An 18,645-nucleotide genomic window follows, 5' to 3' on the forward strand; every position below is an offset into this window, starting at 1 on the left:
TATACTGTTATCGTTTCTGGAAGTGTTTACATTGCCTTCCTTCACATTCATTCTTCTCACAGTACAAGCTTTTCAATTCTGTTTTCTCTGTCTTTGATTTCTAAGTTAACCCTGTTTATTTAATCTTTTCTTGGTCATTTTCTGGTCATTAATCTCTTGCAATTGGTCTAGGATAAATAGCTGTTTAACCTGATGGAAATAATCCTAATCAAAATAATTTTAAAATGGTCTATTTTATTTTAGCATGTAAGTTTTCATAGAATTTAACCACGTAAATAAATATCCATGTTTTACAGTGTATTAAAAAATAATAAAAATGTTAATTCTGGGGATAATAGTTTTACAATTCCAATCAGTACCAAGATCTGCAACATGTGGCTACAATTCCCAGCAGATTTCTCCATATCCAATAACCACCTCCCCCCTACTGTGAAGATATTTATCAGTGATCATTTTCACGAAAATTTTTATTCATTTAGTACTTTCCAATGAGGAAAATCCAAAGGCCACATGAATTGATTTTTCAAGTTTGTCCAGCTGTTGTCAATCCTGGTGCATGTTAGAAACCTCTGAAGAGTATCTAAAAATTAGTGGTATCTGGATTCTACCCCAGACCAATTCATTCAGAATCTCTAAAGTGGGTTCCAGGCATCAGAATCTTATAAAGGCTCCCCAGGGAAGACTAACACACAGCCAGAGTTGACAACTGCTGAGTCTATGGTCAAGAATATGAAGATAAAAATGTTTTAAAAAAGTTCATGCTCAATACTATATTTAAGTTTGAAATAACTTTATGTCCTCAGAGGTGGGTGAGGTCCTCTCTTTGGCCCAGTCCTGAATTTCTGTTTGTCCCAACGTGAGGTAAAAGACCAGGCCAAACATGTTGACTGCAGCAGACAGGAAAAAGACATTCCTCCAACCAGACTCAAAATCCTACATGTAAAAAACACGGAATAATGATCAATCTCACAAGTTTCTTCTACACTAGTTCTAGAAGTCCTCCAAGTTGTATATTGCAGTGTTGATCACAAGGAATATAGGGAACAACTTGCACTAGCTACTTAAGAAAGTTTATGAAACTATGGGAAACAAAATGACCAAAAGGCACGCTGGGTTCTGAGTTGGGATGGTTACTTCTTTAAACAAAAGTAAGCTACACTAACATTTTTCTGAAAATTTGGATTTCAACATATAATACTGCTCATTTAAAATTATGCCCAAAATGGCGTCATGTTTGTGTCTTCTCTGTTTTGTCTGAGTTTTGGCTGTTGAAATCTGTCACAACAACCCATCTCAATTCAACACGAGTTCTATTTGGTCTCTGTGTGACCCTCCTCAGAAAGCCCTAGTGAGTCATTTCCAGCATTATAGTCACAGTGGATTCCTAGCAGTTTAGTCAAATATTAACCTGGCAACTTGATCACATAGAAATGTATTAAAAACCAAGCTTCTCTCTGTAAGTTGGTTCTTGTCAGTCCTTCCATCCCCACCTGGGTCTGTCTTTTTGTCTTCCTCTCGAGCCTGCATTTCCAAACACTGAGCAAGCCTCCTTGCAATATCTCCCAGTCAATCTCTTTTCAGCCATTTAACTTATTTTTAAACTGGCCTCAGAATACTTTGTTTCCATTTTGTGATTTTTTTAAAAATTGGAATTAGTCTGAACATATTCTTCATGATCTTCTTCTTCTGCCCCTCTGTCTTCATCTCTTGCTATTCCTTGGCATGCATCATTCATTCTGGTCATAACTAAGAACAGCTTCATGCTTGCGTACCGCTAGGAAGTCATACATGCTGTCTTCTATACTGGAGCAACTCATTTTAATCAATCTAACATCTATTCACTTTGAGAAAATTAGCTTATACTTTTCTTCCCCTGGGAAATACGACCTACCAGAGTCCAATTTAGAGGCTCATGTAAATGGAATAATTGTGTTGCCATCCAGACCTTTAGAGCACAGTGTACATCTCCAATACCTAGAGCAATACATGCCACTTTAAGATGCTCAATAAACTGGTCCAAACCTGACTGATGAGGAATCCAGTGGCAGTGGAAGAGACAATTCCTGCGATGAGCCCAAATCCCCTTGAGATTCCCATGAGGAAACTTGCATATCTGTGGGAAGATGATTTTTATAAATGATTTTATATAGAAAGCCACCTACAGCTTCTGCAGCAACTCAACTTTAATGCAGTTCAGCTCTAATGGCAAAGCCATTTTGCTTAATGCAGTTTTTCATTCACCTAAAGACATTCAGGGCAATGTCTGTTTGCCAACCCTGAAATTATCAATCTTGAGTCCATAATTAGTGAGCAATGCAGTCTCTCTGGGAACCGAATTTCTTCACCCTGGCTGCTCAGTGTAGAAGGCAGTTTGTGCAATGGACAGGACACAGACTCCAAAGCCAAACTCCTTGGGTCCAAACCCTGGCTCTGCCTTTATATAACCATAACCATCATTACACCTCCCTGTGCCTCAGGCTTCTCCCTTATGGAATGGGAATAATAATATCTACCTAGTATAACTGTAGATAGGATTAGATGTGTGGATATATGGCAAGTCTTTGGCACAGGAGCTGCCTTATGGTGACTGTATGTATATTTGGTAGCTAAGATGATTAACACCATGGAAACTTTTCCAAATCACATGTGTGTGGGCCTTTTCCCAGCATACACAGTTCAATGTCTGTTAGGGAAGCTTGGGAAGCTTTTTACAGAAATGATTACTGGGCAAGACTGGAAACTGTTGTCCTAAAAATACCACATTTGTTGTCCTAAAAATGGCCACAGACAGACTTTTGTAGTTATTTGTCATTCTGTCATTAGTGCATGTCAGTAATATGAAAGAGTTTCATGGTGACAACTGAGGTCTAACACCTCTGGAGGGGTCTGAAGGAGGGGAAAAAACAGGTAAAGATCTTACCTGGGAGCGATATCTAAGGTGTTGATGATAAACCCTGAGTCACATAGGTTACTGGTCCCAGGAATAAGTATCAGCAAAATAATGGTTATCACGTAGCTGGAGGCCACAAAGGGCAGGGCCACAGCACAAACTGATGGAAGGAGGAGCCCTGGGCAATGAGGACAAGTGGTCAGGGAACCCTCTGAGAACATGTGCCAAAAAAGGATTGGTTAAATGAGCCCACACGCCTATCCTCACCTAGAGATGAAAAGAGCTTTCGCACGGTGATCAATCTGAGAAGATTCCTGGACAAAAGGAAATCTGCCAACTGACCTCCTAGAATTGTACAGCTTGCAGCAGCAATAAAAGGCAGGGAGGACAGAACTCCACTCTGAAGAAAGGAAAGTTATACAGAGTAGTTATGGAGGCATGTTAGCACCAAAATTTATTGGTCATACAGACCAGCCATTAACCTACTCCCATGGTATTCTGGGTTGTTTGGGGAGAAACTGGCATCGTTTTTCACACTATAAGGACACCGTTTCAGATAAGAGGCCAGCAGCTGCATCACTCTGGGCTCCAGAGAAAAGCAATTTAATTTCTAAAGGAGGCTTTGGAATCAGCTGGTGTGGCAGTACAGCATAGTGACTAAGAATACAGATGCTGCAGCTGCTCTACCCCGTAGTATTGTTCAACGCTGGGCAAGTTTTCTCACCTTAAAATGTGCTGTTTCCACATCTGTGAAAAGGAAATCATAACATTGCCTCTCTCAAGGTCATTGTGAGAGGTTACATTAACGGTTATATGTAAAACCGGAATGTAATAGGTAACACAGAACTGTTTCTCCTTATTACCATTATCATTTTCATAAAAGTATAGGAAGTAAACTCACATCTCTGACGTTAACGTGGAGCAGAGTACTGATGTACGTTGGTAGGTATGTTAGGATGATGGTGCATAACCAGAAATGGCTGAAAAAACCCGTGAAAATGGCCCAAAGTGGTAGGCATGTTACCATTGCCTTTATGGGGACAGCTCGTCTAGGTGAACTGGGCTGAAAAGAAATATCTAATCAACATGAATGTTAGAACAGCCTAGAGGGTGTCTCTTGGAGGAGATCCACATTCTGCCCTAAAGATCTCTGCATGGGCCACAGGTTCAAGGTGTGCACTGTACCTGCTGAGGCAGTGAGGACATGATATGCTCCTTTTCCCTATCACTTATGCACGGGTGCTGCATGGGGTCATCATAAATCACTGTGAACCACAGGAGACAGCATATACAGCCAGTGCTACCTGGGAAGAAGGGATAAAGTTAGTTTTTAGGTAGATTTGTTTACCGGGGGAAGAGAGTGGTGTGCCTCTTCCTTCTACACACTAATCAATTAATGCTTATTCTACCATAGGAGCTGAATATTCCCATTCTTTCAATCCTGCAAACCTGTTAAAGCTTTTTAGATAGTACCTCTCAAAGAGAAAGTCACCATTTGTCAATGTCAGAGCTTTTTGGAGATAACATGAACATGGCATTACATAGCTGCTTAATCACTTTAAGGCCTCCAATGATAATAGTGTTATGTATTGTAAGCAGCAACTTTTTTTTTTCTTTTTTTTTGAGATGGAGTTTCACTCTTGTTGCCCAGGCTGGAGTGCAATGGCACCATCTGGGCTCACTGCAACCTCCACCTCCCGGGTTCAAGCAATTCTCCTGCCTCAACCTCCTGAGTAACGGAGATTACAGGCATGTGCCAGCACACCCAGCTAATTTTATATTTTTAGAAGAGACGGGGTTTCTCCATGTTTGTCAGGTTGGTCTCAAACTCCTGACCTCAGGTGATCTGCCCACCTCGACCTCCCAAAATCCCCTGGCTGGGATTATAGGTATGAGGCACTGTGCCTGGCCAAAGCAGCAACTTCTTAATGCACACATAGTTGTCTTGTTTTGGAAGACCTGAATAGTCAGGACTGTAGTCATACATACATGAAACAACCTTCCATGTAATCATGTGACAGGGAGAAGTTTCCAATGCACTTACAGAGACAGTGTTATTTGTATTCAAGCCATACATCCGTTATGGATTCCCAAAACAAATGTTTCTGTAAAATACCTGGTTAACATGTATGAACCAAAATAATTAGCATCATTAATGAGAAAGCCACTCCAGCCAGGACTATATTTAATGACACCATTTGGCTATAGCAACAAAGTCAACTGTAGAATATTGTCTTATTGCTGGAATCTGTTATTTAAAGAATATTCTATGTTAAAAGGTTCTGAGGACTAATTTTTTTAAAATTCCCTCTAATTACTAGATTCAAAGTACTTTAAAGCTAAAAATCAGGCACTGTGATGACACCCAAGTGATGAAAACATTACAGAATGGATTTCTTGCATCAAGCATTTCACAGTCCCGTGGAAAGAAAAGGAGAAATAAATAATTACACAACAACATAACCTAGAGAGGAAATATCAGTAAAGATTATAGAGGAGAGAATGTCTGAATCTGATAGAGTAAGCCCTGGAAGGGCCCATGGGGACATTTGAATTGAACTTTGCAAGATTCACTTGGTAAAGAACAGATTAAAGGCATCTTGGGCAGAAATAATAATGATGATGAAATATGAAGACACTTTGAAGATGTACTTCACTATCTTTGGCATCTTAACTGCATATAGTGACTAGACCAGACACTGCAGATGTGGTGGCAGAGATTCTGCAGAAGATGCTCGATGTGGAAGGACAAGACTGCATCACAAGTCAGTGCCATGTGAACAGTCAACTTCTCTACCCTGTGCATGTGGCTTCCAGAACTACCAGAAAGGTGTTAATCAAGTTGTGTGACTACATTAAAAATGATAGCAACTGTTGACATTTTTTATCGTCTTACATTTGATAAAGGACATTTTCTTTCCTATAGGAAGAATGTGGGTGATGTAGGTGCCAAAATGGATGCTCATGAAATGAACATGTTAGGATTTAAGAGAAAGTGACTCACCAAAGATGTAGAAGATAAAAGGCCAGCCCAAGACCTGTGAGATTAGTCCCCCCACACAGAGGATGATGAAGGATCCAAATGCTGACCCTAAAGGGAAGAGAGAGAAAAACACTTATAAAAATAGCAAAGGCTGAGACTTCATGGCCTCCCTAAACATTGTCCCAACAGTGAGGTGGCAGACTTAGAATTATTGGGCAATGAGAATATTTATTTCTTCTCACAGATTTTCACCAATAAAGTAATATTATATAATTACAATTAATAAATAATAGTAATAACATGCCCTCTGATTCTTCAATGGCTCCTCAACACCAATGTGACCAAATCTAAGTCCCTCAGTTTGTCACATCAACTCTCTGCTATCAGAGCCCATTAGTATATTTTTGTGATTACAGTTGCATTCTTGCATGATCTAATATGAGGCTGGGGGCAGGAAATTAAAGACTTATAAAAACCTATAAGATACAGTCCCTGCCCTCAAAGAGCTTCTGGTCCAACTGGAGAGAAAAATGTGAATAAAATTGATTGCCACTAGTGAAATGCCATGTAGGGTTTGGAGTCTACATTAAAAAACAACAAGAAACGTAATTCACAGAGACCCATAGTAAGAAATGCATTTTACAGGTTAACATAATACACCAATATGCATAAACACTTTTACATACAACCACTTGCAAATGCCTTAAACAATGATTTCATGAATCAATATTTAACTTTACCATGTGCAGTGCATTCCAACAATTTCTATTCTATTCTATTCATTTTTTAAAATAATGATTTTAACCTGCTTAGTGGGTTTCATGACTCACTAATGGGTCCCAACCTGCAATTTGAAAAAAAATATGTAAAATATAAATGTGATAATAAAACTACAATATGTGTGGAAGCATATTTGAGGATAAATTCATAGTAATTATAAGATTTAGAAGTTTTTACATGATCTAAGTAATAGATAAGTGGAATTTTGGCACAAGGAACGGTGTCAAAGAATTTTCCAGGCATATCAACCGGTGGGAGCAGAGCCAGAGGGAAGTGCAGTGCAGATCTATGTGGGGAGCAGCCAATGTCTGGGGCCACTAGAGCCATGGTTGCACAGGGGAGTCGAGTGGAACAATGTTGAGGCCAGATGGTTGAGCACTTTTCTACCCCTTCACTAAAGAGTTGGTCTTTACTCTGTAAACATGAAGGAACACATGGAAGATTCTCAAGCAGGTGAGTAAAAATGCCCCATCTTTACTTTAGAAAGATAACTTGGTTTTGGTGGAAAGAAGTTTGAAAGAAACCAAACTAGAAGAGAGATCAGCAGATAGTATTTGCAAATAGAGGAGGTAGTGACAACTATGATGGAAGGAGGCAAGAAAGTAGGAGGGTTGCTTAAGGTAAAAGTCTGCAGGATGCAGCTGTGTAGTGGACCTAGGAGTGAGAAGCTTGATGGAGTCTCAGTTCTGCTCTTCTGAGTATATACTCGCAGCACTGCAGGCTGAGGAGAACAGCAATGATAAAGCTGTAGAGGCCTTAGGAGGATCAGGTACCATCGAGAGGCAGTCTAGCATAGTGATTGAGAGTGTCTGCTCTGGGGCTAAAATCTGCGTGGGCTTAAATCTCAGACCTACCACCTGCTGGCTATTTGTATTTGGACAATTTACTTAATCTCTGCCTTCCTTAACTCCCTTCTCTGTAAAATAAGAGTTTAAAATGATACTTAGGCTGGGCGTGGTGGATCACGTAGGTAATCCCAGAACTTTGGGAGGCTGAAATGGGTGGATCACCAGAGGTCAGGAGTTCAAGACCAGCCTGGCCAACATGGTGAAACCTCGTCTCTACTAAAAGTTCAAAAATTAGCTGGGTATGGTGGCGAGTGCCTGTAATCCCAGCTACTCAGGAGGATGAGGCAGGAGAATAGCTTGAACCCAGGAAGCGGAAGTTGCAGTGAACCGAGATGGTGCCACTGCACTCCAGCCTGGGCTACAAAAGCAAGATTCCGTCTCAAAGAAAAAAAAATTGTACTTACGTGAAAGGGTTATTGGGAGATTAGCTCCCAATAGAATAGTAAAGAGCTTAGAATAATGCAGACACTTCAAACTATTCCAGCCTGATTTCTCTCCTTACCACTTTGAGCTGTGGTAGCCTTAATTCTCACTTCAACATTGTTTCTAAGATGGTATATCTATCGTTTACTTGATCTTTTTCCATTTATGTAATTTTGAATGGTTTAAACTTTCTCCTACAAGGCTTTTCTGACTACTAAGGCTTTTCTGAGCTGAAACCTAGCTCACAACGGTTTTTTCTACTTCTTAGCCTCAATGTCTTTACTGTACAGATGCATCTTTCATATTTGTTATGCAACTGTCTCCTATTGTTGAATTTTTCAGTAGTGCTTTTCCTCCCTCTCCCTCAAACCATTTGACTCATAGAAGATAAGACACAGTAGAATGGAACAGATGACAAAGCTTGACCCATATGTGCACACTTACCTGATCCCGCAATGGTGGTGAGTTTGCTTCGTTCAAGTGGAGGAGCCCACTTAGCCCAAATTGTAAACTGACCTGTCCATGCCATTCCCTGAAATGAAAATTATTAAGACCTCTGATATTTTGTAGAATTCAGGAATCTAGATCCCACCCAGAATGAGAAAGTATCTAGATACCTGGGCCATGCCCTGGACTGTCCGAACCACAATGACCAAAATCACTCCAAAGTCAGCAGCCAATGGTGTAAAGAGGGTGAGAAGGGAAGAGATCAGCAAACCAGCACCAAGCATTTGTTTTGCTCCAAATATCCCTGCTAAATATCCGCTTGGGATCAGAGTCAGTATTATCCCATAGTTGATGGAGCTAAAGATGATACCCTGAGTTTCTGGGCTCCATTGATACACAGTGGCCTGGAGATAAAAAATAGGAAAACTCTTTGTCAAGAAGTCCTATTATGAAAATCCACTTAGTCAGAGAAGCTTGAGGTTGGTGAGACCCTGCTATAAAATATCTATTTTAGTTTTTCTCTATATTCTACCTACCGTTCCAAACAACCAATTATACCCCTATTTTGTCTTACAAAAACAGAAGAAATGAAGAAAAGAGGTAAAGAAAATGATTATTTAAATGAATAACAGAAGAAGTAAATGAAAGAAAACATTGAGAGTTATTTGATCTCTGAGATTGCTTCCTCCAGCTATTTTGCTTCTAGTAAATGTTGGGTAACAAGTTGACTCTCGTATCAAAGAATTTAAAAGACACACATAAAACTTGACTGAACTCTTACCAAAATTAGTCCCTAATTAAAAATAAAAATCAAGTTTGGGAATTATGGTTTCCCTTGGCTGAACTGACTTCCTAAAACACATATTACAAGTGAATAAGATCACATTCTTCTGATATAATAACTCAATAAATAATTGTATTATTTTAAAATAACTACCTTAAATGCCTAAATGATTATATAAATTATATTACCTAAATATTTACCTAAAAGTAAGTAGATTTTAGGCATCATGCAATAACCCACCTAATTATTTGGCATCATGCTATAGAGAACCAAAGAATATAAAATATGAAATATTTTACTCACTTAAACTATAAATAATACAAGGTATATGATTCATGTGAGAATTAAGATTTCTAAGATTTGAGGATAAACATAAAACAGGAACTTTGAGAGGAGAAAATAATAATTTAGGAATTCCCACAAAGGACGCAATACTTCAACTATCCCTTGAAAAATGACTATGATTTGCAGAAAGGCAAAAAGGAAAATTTTATCTCATTGGAATAAATAGCAAAAGTGAACTTGTAGCATTTGGGAGAAACTAACAGGGTCTCTGGCTTGCTCACAGCAAACTTCCCCTGGGTCGTTGATAGCAAGTGTGAGTGTGCTGAGAAGTAGGACCAAGTTCTGGAGGAAGACAGCAAGTTCAGCAAACACTGCATGTTTGGCAACTTGAAGGTGTCCTAGATTCCCAAGTAGTGAATCTGCTCAGTGTGAATGTGTAGATGGGATAATGGAGGAAAGACCGAAGGCAATAAATTTATGTACTCACGGTAAATAAGCTGGGTCCAATGTAATAAAATCATTAATCGTGAATGATAGGGATGACATTGGAAATGTACAGTAAAAGATAATTTAAAGGGTAATTTTTTAAATTGAGTATAATCATGGTTCTCATATAAATGTAAAATAAGCATATGACAAAGATTTTATTTAACTCATTGACTAGTGGAAGGATTAAGTAAGATGTTATAACTGGTTCAAAGGAGAATTCAAAGAGCCACACATAACACAAGCAGGTAGCAATGCTGAAATAGATTTTAAATATACAGTAGGGCCTAGGATGGTGGCTCATGCCTGTTATTCCAATACTTTGAGAGGCTGAGGTGGGCAGATCACCTGAGGTCAGGAGTTCGAGACTAGCCTGGTGAAACCCTGTCTCTACTAAAAGTACAAAAATTAGCCAGCTGTGGTGGCCTGCACCTGTAGTCCCAGCTACTCTGGAGGCTGAGATAGGAAAATTGCTTGAACCCGGGAGGTGGAGGCTGCAGTGAGCCAAAATCATGCCAGTGTATTCCTGCCTGAATGAAAAAGCAAGACTGTCTCAAAAAATAAACAAACAGCAAAATTGGCTGATTCAGCTGGACAGTGAGTAGCAAAAAGTCTTAACTGATTTTTCTCTTGGCAAAATTTATTTGCAAAGCTATGGACAAGAATCGTTTGCATTTCTATTTTTATATAGAATTTACAGGGTTATAAAATTGCTCAAAAACAATAAAACAAACACAGACCTGAATAGAATTGAGTAACCTATAAGAATGTGCCTAGGTAATACCTAGCTTTTCATCGAAGATATCACATAATCTATTCCATTTTAAAAATCTTCACATTTTTCTCCTACAAGTCCCTCATCTTATAATACTCTGAATGAAATCTTATTTTTGTTGTAGAGGAAGCAATGTCTCAGAGAAAAATAATTCCAATCAGTTTTAGTTTGTCATTGGCAATTTACACTTCTATTCATGACAGAATCAAGATCTATGCCTTCCTTTCAAAGTGAGTTTTTTCCTCTTAACAAAGAGCCCTATTCTCCAACACACTTACCTTCGTATCAGATTCCTTGATGGATATGCTGGAGTTATTGAAGGCGCCTGCAAAAGGCCCCTCAGTGGAGGCGTTAGATAGACCATGCTGCTGAGTGGAGTTCACCATGGCAATGATTGCAATGCTCAGACTCACACGCTGGGTTATCATGGTGAAATTTGAGAAGTGCATGATAAGAGCTAGCCCATAGCGTAATGAACAGAAATCTGGACCTAGAGAACAACACAGAAGTATGCTATGAGCATCCTGACTGAGGCCCCTTCTTTTCATGTCTCCCACAGCTAGATCTGACAGAACTTTGGATGACATCATGAAGTCTCATTGTCTTATTTCACCAAAATAGCCAGCGCTACAAACGCACTGTCAAAATTTTTTGGTTGGCTTCAAGACAGTGAATATGGGCCCTTATAATTAAGTAAAGCAAATACAGTCATCTTTCAGGGGGGTAGGAAGCAGGTGAAAAGAACACCTAAATGTAAGGCATTTATGTCATATTGCTCCAAAATGAAATGAGTGGGGGTGACAGCAGCAGAGCCAATCACAAAACCCTCTCAGCATCATTAAAATTATCTGGACTGTAGGTCAATAGTCCCATCTGTTATGCACATTTGTTTATCACAAAGCTTGAGAGTTTATACACAATGAGCTGCCTTTGAATTAAGATATTGCACATACAGGGATTCTCTTTTAATATATATGAGCGATAGTACTGTAAGTGAGCACTTCCATTAATTCCTTAGCACAATGTCCACTTAGAAATGCTTTTGCTATGTGTCAGTAAGCCCTGCCTTCACATATATTCAATTAAAAAAAAATAAGGTGGGGTGCAGTGGCTCACGCTTGTAGTCCCAGCACTTTGGGAGGAGGCTAAGGCTGGTGGATCACTTGAGGTCTGGAATTTGAGGCTATCCTGGCCAAAGTGGTAAAACCCCTTCTCTACTAAAAGTACACAAATTAGCCAGGCATGGTGGTATACACCTGTAATCCTAGCTACTCGGGAGGCTAAGACAGGAGAATCACTTCAACCTGGGAGGCAGAGGTTGCAGTGAGCCAAGATCATGTCACTGCACTCCAGCCTGCGTGACAGAAGAAGACTGTCTCAATAATAATAATATGTAAAACCATTTGGTGATGTGGTACTGGAAGATATTCAACATATTGCAAGGACAAAATTTTTCTTTAAAAGAGTCTCCACAAAGTAGAACAACAATAGACAAATATTGAAAGGGTTTTCATGTGCATGATAGTTTGGATTTTTTCTGCTTATTTAAAGAATGAACACTAAAGGGAAGGAAAGAGAAAACCTATGAAGACACAGATAAAATTATGCCTGAAGAAATAATTTGTAATGGTCAAGCAAGCTCACAGTTAAGCTTGGTGGTTTGTAAAATAATTATTTCCATATTACTATAGGTTTCCAAGCTCAGGAGAAAGAGCCAGCCACTTGGCAAGAATATTATGGTAGGGATTCATACATAGGTTGGTTTAAAATGACTTTTCAGGTGGGGCACGGTGGCTGGTGCCTATAATCCCAACACTTTGGGAGGCCAAAGCGGGTGGAACACAAGGTCAGGAGATGAGACTATCCTGGCCAACACAGTGAAACTCTGTCTCTACTAAAAACAAAACCAAAAATTAGCCAGGTGTGGTGGCACGTGCCTGTAGTCTCAGCTACTAGAGAGACTAAAGCAGGAGAATCGCTTGAACCCAGGAGGCAGAGGTTGCAGTGAGCTGAGATCGAGCCACAGCACTCCAGCCTGGGCGACAGAGCGAGACTTTGCCTCAAAAAGAAAAAACAAACAAAAAACTTTCCCCAAACTTATTCCATTCCTTAGATCCCAGGATTTATTATTTGGCTTAATTTCTAATAGAAGACTTGGTGGGGCTCCCTAAGGAAAAAGCAACAGGTAACAGGATCAGGGGCTGGAGCTGGCTCCGATGTTATACTGGGAGTATCTTTACAAAGAGGCAGTGTGATACAGGGATGTGTAAATGTCGGAATAAGCTTTGGCTTATTAACATAGCCTGCAAACAAGAGCTGTGGCTTTACCTCTCCTGGTGGCAGGCTTCCCGTCCATTTAGCTTCTCTGGGAAATGGTACCACACTTTGTGGTGGAGTTTCCCTGTGCCCTGAATCTCTTTCACCACAACAGTCTTTTATCTATGGAAAGAGCATAATCCAAGACATGACACACAAATAATTCCCCCTTGTTAATGTTGCCTTCTTTTAGCATCAGTAAAAGTTTTGACCCAATACAGCTCTGTAACTTAACATTTTAGTACACTACTGCTATGCTTTTGGTTATAGGATTGTTAAAAGGAAATCTGGCAATAAGTCCCAGCTGTGTGACTTACAGCTAGTCTAAATCCTCTAATCATTCATTTCCTCCTCTGTTCAATAAAGATAAGGCCCCTTTCTGAGTGGAGCTGGAAGAATTAACCACAGAGAATCGTGCAAAAGTGTGAAGTAGTATTGCTTATAGCAGATCATAAGACAGGACAGTTAAACTAAGCTCAAGAGCTAGGGAGGAAGGTTCCAGAGCAGTCTTTCCTTTCATTCTGATGGTGATTCTCTCCCCTCTGGTGCCACCAGAACAATGTTCTATGTGCCTTTGAACATGAAGGATGACATTGCATACTACTAATATGTATTACATTTAAAGGTTTAAAATGTTTTTTTATCATGTTTGCTAAACACGATGTGGACACTTGATTGGACTGACAAAGTCTTTATGTCACATAGAAAATGACAATGGACAAGGACATCTTACTACAATTGTGAATATATCCAGCTATTGTGACAGGCAAAGAGAATTCATGGCTCTAAATGTGGACATGCTTTATTTAATATATGTACCCTAATTAAACTATCTTTGGGGATACATACATTTGTTTCTTCTAGGAACAGTCCATATCCTAGGAATATAATCAGTTTTGCATTCATTCCTAAATTGACTTTCTATTCCATTCTATGACTTTCTCTTTAATTTTTAAAAAATCCTTCAAGACTTCCAAAGCATCTATGACTTTAAAAACACATGTATCAGCCGGGCGCAGTGGCTCACACCTGTAATCCCAAAACTTTAGGAAACGGAGGCAGGTGGATCACTTGAGGTCAGGTGTTCAAGGCCAGCCCGGCCAACATAGTGAAATCCTGTCTCTACTAAAAATACAAAAATTAACCAGGCATGGTGGCACGTGCCTGTAGTCCCAGCTACTTGGGAAGCTGAGGCAGGAGAACTGCCTGAACCCCAGAGTCGGAGGTTGCAATGAGCCAAGATCATGCCACTGTACTCCAGCCTGGGTGACAGAGCAGGACTCTGTCTCAACAAACAAAGAAACAAAAAACCACATGTATCAAACCTGTATTTCATCTTGAAGGCTTTGCACTTCTTTTGCACACAAAATTTAAAAGACTTGTCCATACTTTTAAAGATAGCATGATCTGTGACCTTAGGATGAAGGGTTATAAGGAAAGATGTAGATGGAAAATTTTGTCCAAAAATGTCCTTTGTAGTATTACTCATGACTGCATATTAGAGATAAATTAACCTATAATGAGAGTCTGGCAAGTCAATTTGATAGATTATTGTGATGGAAGCTACTTAAAAATGTTTTCAACAATATTGAATTACATTAGAAAAATGCTAGTACTCTAGTGTACAAAGCAGGACTTGTGCACATGCACATAAAGGAATAGAAACAGATTCACACGAGTGCCAGTGGTGGCTATTTCTGGGTTACAAAACAGGAGGGTCACTTTATTCTTTGTGATTTTCTATATTTATTTATCAAGTGATTTTAAAAATAATTAGTAGATACTCATTTTATCTTCAGAAGTGGCTACATGTATTTAAAAGAACAATAATTGGGTTTCAACAGCACGATAAGTATAGTTTTCTGCTTTCCAAATATCTCTATCTCTGAGAATAATGCCTCTCCATCTAAAATTTTGAATTTGGGGTGTTTGAGTTTGTTTTTTGTTTTTGATTTTTTTGTACAATGGATCCAAATGGAGGCCCAGTTGCTAGTAAGATCAAGTCAGCACTAGGAAATAGACTAGTTGTTACTTTGCCTTAGAAGGCCTCCGAGACTTGCTAACATCTGGATATCAGGAGTTCAGCTCACTGCTCTACACTCAGATCCTAGCTGAAGCCATCTGTGGCCAAACTCAGAGTCTGGACCATTTTCTATTTGATTTCACTTGTTATGCAAGATCCCACTGGCTTGCCTGAAGGCAAACTCTAACTGTATATGTTACTGCAAGTACTCACACTCCACCTAAAGCTTTCCCACCAACTTCTCCAATCTTACAAACCCACAAAAGCCGAAAGACACTCAGAGATCCTCTGGCCCAGCTGTTTATTAAAAAAAAAAAAAAAAAATGGGTGCAGAAAATTTGAAAAGTTGCCTGAAACCATATGATTCACAGAGCCCGCACCAGGTCCCCTAATGCCCAGACTGCTGCTTTTTCTACCTATTAATACAGCTTCCCCTTTATTTTCATAATATTTGAGCACAAGCTTAAAACACAATAGGGTAGCTCCCTTTTGAGGCATAATAAAGGAGAATTTGTACATTTTAAATTAAGTTTTAATCATTTATTCCAGAAGGAAATTTGGTGATGAAAAATACTTTTAAGTTGAGCTTTGAATATTAAACATACAAACACAAAAACTACTTTTTCTTGCTCTTTGTGTTAGTGGAATTGTATCACAAACCCATCACTCCAGTTTTCCTTCCCATTCTCTGTTGCTGCCTAATGAGAAACAATGAAAAGCCCTACTTAGCTTTTATGGTTTCAAATGCTATATGATTTTGTCTCAATAGCTAATTTCAGTTCTTAATTTCCTATTTTCTTTTGCATGAGACAAATGCAGAAATCAGGCTAATATACCAAACCATTCTAAGCTGAGGTCTTTCCTAATAATGAGAAATATTTTTCCAAAATAAGCACAGAAGCTAATAAAATTATGCAGCCTAAACATTGGCATGGTTCATACGTACTTAGAGACAGTGGAATATTTATTAGACTAATTGCGAACAATTTAGAACATGTAACAATGTCAGAACCCTTCCCTTTAAAAAACCTACAGCTCTAGAAAAAAAAAAATTGTGAATTCTAGTGCCAAAGTTGTAAGTAGATGCAGAAAAATGAATTGAAATTAAGTTAAAGGAAAATGTTTTTTTTTAAATTACTTGACACAATATAGGTTGAATTTGATATAAAATCAATAATGTAAATATTATGGTATATGCATAAGCAAAAAAATAGTTTTTTTTCCTATTTTTGAGTCTAGAACTCATGATTTTATTACAATGGTTCTTAGATTGCTTTTAGATTTTCTAACATCCAGCCTGTCTTGCATCATCTCTGTTAGCTGAGAGTCCTTGTTTACTCAGAGAACATGTTACACTTAGATCAAAGAGCATGAACCTGCAGTTGAGAGGTTGTTCAAGGACTGAATTCTGCTCTGCCATTCCTAAATTGAGTAAGCCAGGTGAAGTTTCATAAACTCTAAGGGTTTTCACTGTTTCATAGAAAGAACTAGGATAATGCTACTTCCCTGGGCTGTTTGGAGTGAAAACAAAGGTATAAGACACGCCTCATCAATCCCAAAGTATTATGTGTTGTATAATATTCTAGATACTAGCAACAGCAATAATAATAAACAGTCACAATATTGGCAGTCTGGCCCTCTCAGATCCATTAGTATAGGCCTACAGCAAATGAAATGTATTTCTATAAAAGTGCCTTCAATTGGTTGTTAAATTGGTTTTAAATGCTTCTTTTTAAAAGTGGGTTCTTTTGGCCTGGAATCCACAAGCTGAGTGGGGAGGGGTTCATCAGAAAACACAGGAAGAAGCAATACCTTCAGTGTTAGAAAAACGGAGGCACTTCCCATCATCTGCCTACGTTTCTGAGAAATTGGTGGTTCTGAAATGAAATTGGTTGTTCCAGTGTAACATTTATGTCATGCTATCAATTCATTTATGAATTTAATCAGGAAAAAAGAAAAAGTGTACCAAGATCCAATGTTGGGTAATTCTATTTTTTTTATTTTTTTATTTTAATTTTAATTTTTTATTTATTTATTTATTTATTTATTGTGTGTGTGTGTGTGTGTGTGTGTGTGTGTGTGTGTGTAATTCTAGAAGGCAGAGTTATACTAAAACTAAGGTGCAGTTGAAGCCCTACCTGTAAGGGGGCTCCTGGCTCATCAGGAGATACACAAGAGTGCCTGTACCTTCCCTCTTGAGCTGTGTCTTCCAGGCCAATCTGAGTCTAACTGCTTTTAATCAGGTTTTTCTCTGGATAGGTTGAGAGATGGCACCATCCACTGAGTCTTTTTCCCTCTGGCTTACCATCATAGCACTAACAGATGATGACCACAATGTCTCTGGGTACCTTTTCTTAGCTGCACAATGAGGGCAGCGAGCTAGGCAGCCTCTACAAGCATATAATTTTCTTTCCTCAGTCTTATTCATAACTTTGGTCATGTTATCCTTTTCTTTTTATTATTAATTTTTTTGAGACAGAGTCTTATTCTGTTGCCCAAGCTGGAGTGCAGTGGCATGATCTTGACTACTGCAGTCTCTGCTTCCTGGGTTCAAGTGTTCAAGTGATTCTTCTGCCTCAGCCTCCTGAGTAGCTGGGAATACACACGTGTGCCACCGTGCCCAGCTAATTTTCATAGTTTTAGTGGAGACAGGTTTCTCCATGTTGCCCAGGCTGGTCTCAAACTCCTGACCTCAAGGGATCTGCCTGCCTTAGCCTCCCAAAGTGCTATAATTACAGGCATGAGCCACTGCACCCGGTCATATTTTCCTTTTCGTTAACAGACCATTTCAAATTAATATAGAAGTCTGAAAAAACTCATTAGCCACATCCCTGAACACAAGTCTTGTCAGTTCTGATCAGTATTTCATTCCACAGGCAAACCCAGTCCAACTAACCACAGCATCACAGTTAATACTCACAGAGTCAGTGGAGAAATGCCCATTGTCCATGGCGTCCATTGGTACCAGTGGCTTCTCAAGCCTTGCCCTAGGGTCTTGATTGAATCAGTTATCTTTTTTAGAAAGTCTCTTCATTTTGGAATTAGGTAATATTACCAGATGGTGATTCTTATGTTGCTGTTAATGTTTTTTCTCTGACTTCTCCTAAAACTGTTCCCTTCCCCTAATGTACCTCTGATAAGTTAGTAATTATCCTCCTACCCAAAAAGAAGAAAAGCACTTACCTTCACCATTAAACCAGTATTTTAAGCCCTAGACTATAAGGCTAACTTGAAAAAGGAGGGAGCTTTCTGTTCCTTCTTCCCTTTCAAATACTTTTGCAGGGTTTCACAGTGATAAATAATGAGCCACGTGGCAGTCAGACAGCACCAGCTATGGCCCCACTTTCTCAGAAAGCCTAGGTTTGGTTTTGCTGCTTAATTTTTAACTTTATTTTCAAGTTCTCACTGATAGAGTATCTCAAAAGATGTCACCGTGAGTATCAAGGGAAGGCGTCCCGGGTGGAACAGGGCTGTGCCAGTATTTACGTATGGTATGAATAAGTCAGTAATGTAGAAGAACCTTCCGGGAAAAGCAAAGCTGTTGATGTTTGGTGTGAGGAATTAGAAGTGTTCAACATGACTGGGGACTAAAGTAAAAAGGTAAA

At 39.1% G+C, this 18,645-nt stretch overlaps 1 protein-coding gene across 5 annotated transcripts; it reads right to left on the reverse strand.

Moving 5' to 3' along the window:
- Window positions 1-213: 213 nt before the first annotated feature.
- Window positions 214-18,369, reverse strand: SLC17A2 (solute carrier family 17 member 2). 5 transcript variants are annotated; one of them, XM_010337997.2, is made up of 13 exons: window positions 18,224-18,369; window positions 17,961-18,034; window positions 13,030-13,140; window positions 10,980-11,191; window positions 8,542-8,775; window positions 8,369-8,456; window positions 5,895-5,981; window positions 4,076-4,194; window positions 3,792-3,953; window positions 3,158-3,290; window positions 2,921-3,068; window positions 2,023-2,113; window positions 214-933 (listed from the first exon to the last, which is right to left on the reverse strand). In XM_010337997.2, the coding sequence occupies exons 3-13, from the start codon at window positions 13,055-13,057 to the stop codon at window positions 775-777; spliced, it is 1,461 nt and encodes a 486-aa protein (XP_010336299.1). In that variant the 5' UTR covers window positions 13,058-13,140; window positions 17,961-18,034; window positions 18,224-18,369; the 3' UTR covers window positions 214-774. The 5 variants fall into 5 exon arrangements, with proteins under 5 accessions (XP_010336299.1, XP_003945327.2, XP_074254643.1 ...); XM_003945278.3 differs by lacking the exon at window positions 17,961-18,034; XM_074398542.1 differs by lacking the exons at window positions 13,030-13,140; window positions 17,961-18,034.
- Between the last annotated feature and the right edge of the window lie 276 nt (window positions 18,370-18,645).

Source organism: Saimiri boliviensis, chromosome 4 (assembly GCF_048565385.1).
Source record: "Saimiri boliviensis isolate mSaiBol1 chromosome 4, mSaiBol1.pri, whole genome shotgun sequence".
Lineage (NCBI taxonomy): Eukaryota > Metazoa > Chordata > Mammalia > Primates > Cebidae > Saimiri > Saimiri boliviensis.

What these genes read in the sequence shown, in the direction of transcription:
- SLC17A2 (XM_003945278.3), bottom strand. Translation starts at nt 13,057, where the DNA reads ATGGACGGGAAGCCTGCCACCAGGAGAG. An exon ending in GAAGCCTGCCACCAGGAGAG is followed by an intron (nt 11,192 to 13,029) that starts GTAAAGCCACAG and finishes GTTGTTCTCTAG; the next exon opens with GTCCAGATTTCTGTTCATTA. An exon ending in CTGGATTCCTCATCAGTCAG is followed by an intron (nt 934 to 2,022) that starts GTTTGGACCAGT and finishes TTTTACATGTAG; the next exon opens with GATTTTGAGTCTGGTTGGAG.